The 6,479-nt window shown below is 67.6% G+C and overlaps 1 protein-coding gene across 1 annotated transcript; it reads right to left on the reverse strand.

The window, feature by feature from the left end:
* Positions 1-897: 897 nt before the first annotated feature.
* LOC141736930 (protein NDRG2-like) lies at positions 898-6,240 on the reverse strand (the record flags this gene model as incomplete). Its single annotated transcript, XM_074571576.1, has 12 exons — positions 898-1,034; positions 2,032-2,083; positions 2,494-2,529; positions 2,574-2,621; positions 2,742-2,793; positions 2,903-2,947; positions 3,285-3,379; positions 3,595-3,651; positions 4,108-4,194; positions 4,852-4,912; positions 4,996-5,058; positions 6,107-6,240. Coding segments are annotated over 12 exons (867 nt in total), but the record flags the coding sequence as incomplete, so codon positions are not given.
* Positions 6,241-6,479: the final 239 nt, after the last annotated feature.

Consider the following 6,479-nt stretch of genomic DNA (forward strand, 5'->3'; position numbering starts at 1 on the left):
GGTGCCAGGAGGTTTGGGGGTATTTTTTGGGGAGGGGGGGGGTCTCGGGGGTTTGGGCGTCCCGGGATGGTTTTGGGGCATCCCAGGGGGTTTTGGGGGGGGTCCCTGGGGGGCTTCAGAGGGGCGTTGGATGGATTTTGGGGGGGGGGGTCCCAGGGCGTTTTGGGGAGTTCTGGGGGGTTTTTGGAGGTTCCGGAGTGGCTTGGGGGGGGGGGGGTAGAGGGGGGTCGATTTTGGAAGGTCCCGGGGTGGTTTTGGGGGATCCCAAGGGGATTTTTGGAGGGTCCTGGGTGGGGTTGGGGGGGGGAGGGGCATTGTGAGGGTTTTGGGGGTCCCTGGGGTGATTTGGGAGGGGGTCTTGGGGAATTCTGGAAGGTTCTGGGGTGGTTTTGAGCCGTTCCGGGGTTTTTGGGGATCCCTGTGGTGATTTTTGGGGGCTCCCGGGGGGGTTTTGGGGCATCCCAAGGGGATTTGGGGGGGTCCTGGATGGATCTTGGGGGGGGTGGTGGTTCTGGGGACTCTCGTCTGCATTCTGGGGGGTTCCTGGGGGATTTGGAGGGTCCTGGGGGATTTGGGGGGGGGGTCCCAGGGTGGTTTTGGGGCATCCCAAGAGATTTGGGGGGTCCTGGGTGGGGTTGGGGGGGATTCAGGGAGGCCTTGGGTAGATTTGGGGGGGTCCTGGGTGGATTTTTGGGGGTCCTGGAGTGGTTTTGGGGCATCCCAGGGTTTTTGGGGGCGGGAGGGGGGGGAGTTGGGGATGGATTTGGGGGGGGGTTCCAAGGGGGTTTGGGGGGGGACTTGGGGGGGGGGACGGGACCCTGGAGTGGTTTTGGCGCTTCCCGGGTGCGTTTTTTTGGGGGGTTCCCGTGGCCTTCCAAACTCAAAGCGGGGCGGGGTCTATGGGGCGGGGGCGCCCCCCCCCAGGCTGCCCCGAGAGAGGGTGCGGCTGCAGCCCCACTCGCCCTCCCCGGAGGCGGAGCTGGAGACAGAGGCGGTGCGGAAGCGGGAGAGGCGCGTCATGGCCGCCGCCGCCACTGCCGGGAGGGCGTGGCGTCAGGGGACACGCCCCCTGCCCCGCAAGCCCCGCCCCTTGGAGCCCCCCCCGCCCCCCGCAGCGCCCCCCCCCCCAGGGGGGTTAGTGCAGGGGGAAATGCCCTCAGGCCCCGCCCCCGGGGTGTAGGCCACGCCCCCTCCCCGAAGCCACGCCCCCTCCCCGAAGCCCCGCCCCATGCCAATGCAAGGAAACAGGCCCCGCCCCCTCCAAGTGGCTCCAGTAGGGTTAATGGAAGGGAGGAGGCCACGCCCCCTTGCCGCAAGCCATGCCCCCAAGCCCCCAGTGGGGTTAGTGCGGAGCTGCAGGACACGCCCCCTTTATTAGGCCACGCCCCCCCACGGGGTTAGTGCAGGGGAGGTGTCCCCGAGGCCACGCCCCCTCCCCGAGGCCACGCCCCTCGTGCACCCCGTGACATCACACGTGACCTCACAAAGGGGCGGTGCCGTCACACGTTGGAGGGGGGGAGGGGGAGGGGGGAGGTGACGTGAGGCGGGGGGGGAGGGTGTGGCCTCACACGTGACATCACCGCTGACGTCATCGCTGACGTCTCTCCCTACCTGGCCCCACGCTGCGCTTGCGGTCCAGGACGTGGGGGACTGGGGGGCGGGGTAATTAACCCCCCGGAGCAATTAATTACCCCCCCGGGTCACTGATTACCCCCACACCCCCCCCCCCCCCCCCGCAGCCATTCATTACCCCCCCAGGGCCATTAATTAACCTGCAGGGGGGCTAATAATGCACCCCACCCCCTCGGGCAGATTTATACCCCAGGAAAAGCAGTTAATTACCCCCCCCGGAGCACTAATTAACCCAGGGGTCATTAATTGCTGTCCCCGGGGGTCTTCATTACCCCCCAGGGCAATTAATTGCCCCCCCCCTTGGGTGCTAATTTCTCCCCGGGGGGGGGGGGTTAATTACCCCCGTGGGGGGGGGTTAATGAGCTCTCATGAATATTAATGAGCACTAATTGTACTCACTGTAGCCCATGCCCTGCACGAAGTACTTGAAGGCCTCTGTCAGCTTGGCCGGCTGGGGGGGGCGGGGGGGGGTCAAGACCATGCCCCTTTAGGCCACGCCCCCTTTAAGCCACACCCCAACCCCCCCATAGGGGGCCCCTCCCCTTTAAGCCCCGCTCCCTCCCCTTAGGCTACGCCCCCTCCCCCTCAAACCACACCCACACCCCCCTTATATGGGGGACGCCCTGAGGCCACGCCCCCTCCCCCCTTAGCCACGCCCCCCCCAACCAACCCCTTCTATGGCTTTGGTGCGCCCTTACGCCACACCCCCTCCCTTCCAAGCCCTGCCCCTACAGCCCCCCATAGAAGGCCGGTGCCAGGCCACGCCCCCCCTTAGGCCATGCCCCCTCAGTCTCCCAGACCACGCCCCCTCCCCCTTAAGCCACGCCCCCCCGTTGGCGCTGGTGACCTTTGACCCCTCACCTGGCTGAGCTGGGGCTGCCCCCCTCCGTCCGCCATCTGTGGGGTGTCAAAGGTCACGGCGTCGGGGGGTCAAAGGTCACCTTGAGGAAGGAGGTCTGGGTGGGGTCCAGCTTGGCGTTGCACTCCACCTGGGGGGGGGGGGGACGGGCCGTGGCGGGGGTCACGTGACTCCACGAGGGTCACGGGACGGGCCATGTGATCCCGGCACGTGACCTCACGGGGGGGCGGGGTCAGGTGACGTCACTCACCACGGCCTCCTCGTGGGGGGAGCCGTCGCCCACCACCAGCAACATGGGGCAGCTTTGGGGGGGGGTGGAGGGGAGAGGGGGTCAAAGGTCACTGTGGGGGGTCGGAGGCCATCCCGGAGGCACGGGGTCAAAGGTCAGAGGGGCGAGGGGGGGTCGCTCACCGCAGGCTGCCGGCCCCGCTGCGCGCCAGGCCCAGGTCACCGCGGCTGCGCGGCCCCGGCAGGAGCAGGAGCAGGAGCAGGAGCAGGGAGCCGCCACCGCCACGGTGAGTGCCCCCAGTACACACCAGTACACACCGGTGCCCCCCCGGTGCCCTCCCAGTATAGCCCAGTGCCCTCCCAGTGCCTCCCAGTACAGCCCAGTCCCTCCTAGTGCCCCCCAGTACAGCCCAGTCCCTCCCAGTGCCCCACAGCCCCCTCCCAGTGCCTCCCAGTATAGCCCAGTGCCCCACAGCCCCCTCCCAGTGCCTCCCAGTATATCCCAGTGCCCTCCCAGTGCCCCACAGTACAGCCCAGTGCCTCCCAGTGCCCCACAGCCCCCCACCTGTTGTACATGCCCCACAGCAGGGGGGCGTTGGGGGTCGCCCCCAGCCGGGCCCGGCTGCTCTGCACGGCCGGGGGGGCGGCCGACAGCTCCTCCTGTGGGGCAGACCCACAAGTGAGCCGCAACTGACCCCCCGCCGCTCCCCCGGACCCACAACTGACCCGTAACCCACCCCGAGACCCATAACTGACCCACCCCAGGGCCACGGCTGACTCACCACCGACCCACAAGTGACCCCCCAGGACCCATAACTGATGCCCCCAGCCCCACAAGTTCCTCCCCCCGGCCCCACAAGTGCCCCCGGCCCCACCTGGGTGAAGAGATGGGCCAGGATCATGTCGGTGGTGGAGGACGTCAGGCCCGAGAGCTGTGGGGCAGCAAGTGGGGCGCCATGGGACCCACAGCGACCCATAAGGAGCCACGGGACCCATGGAACCTACAGGGACCCATGGGACCCACAGAGACCCATAGCGACCCATAAGACCCATAGAGACCCACAGTGACCCATAGAGACCCACGGGACCCATTGGGACCCATGGGACCCACAGAGACCCGTGGGACCCACAGGGACCCGGCGGGACCCATAGGTGCCCCATAGTCCCATGGACACCCGTAAGTGACCCACAGAACATCTAGAGGTGCCCCATAGCGCCGTGGAGACCCATAAGTGACCCGCGGCTGCTCCGTAGCCCCATGGAGACCCATAAGTGACCCATAGGTGCCCCATGGAGACCCATAGAAGACCTAAAGGTGCCCCATATGCCCACGGAGACCCACTAGAGCGCCCCACAGCCGCCCCATGGCCGCCCCACGGCCGCCCCACCTTGTGCGCGGCCCAGTCCATCCAGCCCTTGGCCTGGGGGTCGATGTTGACCAGCACCAGCCCCTCCACCGCCTCGGGGTGCAGCAGCTGTGGGGCAGGGCCGGGGGTCACCTCCTGCCCCACGGCGGTCCTCTCTGCCACATAGACACCTCCCCGGACCCATAGATTCCCCGCCGGCCCCACAGTGACCCCCAAGAACCCAACGCAGGAGCTCCTCAAACCTCCTCCGGACCCACAGCGATCCCACCCAAGGGCCCTCCTGCCCCACAGCGACCCCCCTGCCCCATAGCGACCTCCCCAGCCCCATAGATTCCCCCCCCAGAGCCCTCCAGACCCACGGCGACCCCCCCAGACCCCCAAATTCCCCCCCCGGAGACCCTTCAGGACCCCTCCAGAACCCCCCCAGATCCCTCCAGCCCCACAGCGACCCCCAAGTTCTCCCCCAAGGAACCCCCCCAAACCCCCTCCAGACCCACAATGACACTCCCCCCCCCCCCCGACCCACATGTGTCCTCCCAGATGCCCCGCAACCCCCCCGCCAGACCCACAGATCCCCCCCAGGTGACCCATAGCCCCCCTGAGACCCACAGAACCCCACAGAACCCCCCCCAGATGCCCCATACACCCCCCCCAGAGACCCTCAGGACCCCCCCTCCAAGGACCCACAGATCTCCCCCCCCCAAGATGCCCCATAACCACCCCCGAGCCCCTCCATGTGCCCCCCCCCCCCCCAGCCCCACTCACCCCAAATTTCGCCAGGACGAAGGCGCCGGCCCCCACCCCCATCCCGATGATGCTGGCGATGCTGGGGGCGGGGGGTGGAGTGTCACGAGGTCAAGGTCATCCTGACCCCCCCCCCCCCCGCTATGGGGCAGCCCCCCAACTCACTTGAGGTACTGGAGGATGCAGGGGATCATCTCGGCCAGTTGCTCCAGCGAGGGGTACTGGTACCTGGGGGGCAGGGGGGGGTCAACGGGTCAACGGGGGGGTGACAGGGGGTCAACGGGGTCAACTCGGGGGTTGGTGGGGTCAATGGGGCCAGCTTGGGGGTCAATGGGATCATGGGAGGTCAACTGTGGGTCAACGGGGCCAACTTGGGGGTCAATGGGATCATGGGAGGTCAACTGTGGGTCAACGGGGCCAACTTGGGGGTCAATGGGATCATGGGAGGTCAACTGTGGGTCAGCGGGGCCAACTTGGGGGTCAGCGGGGCCAACTTGGGGGTCACTGGGGTCAACCGGGAGGTCGGTGGGGCCAACTTGGGGGTCAATGAAGCCAACTGGGGGGCCAATAGGGTCAACTCGGGGGTCGGTGGGGTCAATGGGATCATGGGACGTCAACTGTGGGTCAACGGGGCCAACTTGGGGGTCAGCGGGGCCAACTTGGGGGTCAATGAAGCCAACTGGGGGGCCAACAGGGTCAACTCGGGGGTCGGTGGGGTCAATGGGATCATGGGAGGTCAACTGTGGGTCAACGGGGCCAACTTGGGGGTCAGCGGGGCCAACTTGGGGGTCAATGAAGCCAACTGGGGGGCCAACAGGGTCAACTCAGGGGTCGGTGGGGTCAACGGGGCCAACTTGGGGGTCAATGGGATCATGGGAGGTCAACTGTGGGTCAGCGGGGCCAACTTGGGGGTCACTGGGGTTAACCGGGAGGTCGGTGGGGCCAACTTGGGGGTCAGTGAAGCCAACTGGGGGGCCAACAGGGTCAACTCGGGGGTCGGTGGGGTCAATGGGGCCAACTTGGGGGTCAATGGGATCATGGGAGGTCAACTGTGGGTCAGTGGGGCCAACTTGGGGGTCAATGGGATCATGGGAGGTCAACTGTGGGCCAGCGGGGCCAACTTGGGGGTCAGCGGGGCCAACGGGGAGGGGCAACGGAGACTCAAGGTGGTCAATCAAGGGTTCAAGCGGGATCAAGCGGGGCGGGATCAGCGGGGCTGGGGGAGGGGGGGGTTGGGGGGCGGGCGATGGGGGTCGCGGGGCGCCGTGGGTTGCACCCTGGGGGGTAGGGGGGGGCGCCCTCCTCCATGCCGGGGGGGTCGACGTGGACCACCAGGAAGTTCTTGACGATCTCCCCCATCTCCTCGTGGGCGAAGAGCGGGGTGAAGCACGACTCGTCTGGGGACAGCCCCACCCCACGGCTATGGGGCTGGACCCACGGCCGTGGGGCAGGGGGCACCCATGGGGCCAGGGAAGGGATGGAAGGGCCCCAGGTGCCCGGGGAGGGGGGACCCAGGGGACTGGGGAGGGGACCCAGGTGGCCGGGGGGACCCCCACCTATGGGGCTGGACCCGGATCTATGGGGCAGAGGGGACCCAGGTGTCCAGGGGCACACACATCTATGGGGCTGGGACCCCCACCTGTGGGTCT

This window comes from Larus michahellis, unplaced genomic scaffold, assembly GCF_964199755.1.
Source record: "Larus michahellis unplaced genomic scaffold, bLarMic1.1 SCAFFOLD_38, whole genome shotgun sequence".
In the NCBI taxonomy this organism is placed as follows: Eukaryota; Metazoa; Chordata; class Aves; order Charadriiformes; family Laridae; genus Larus; species Larus michahellis.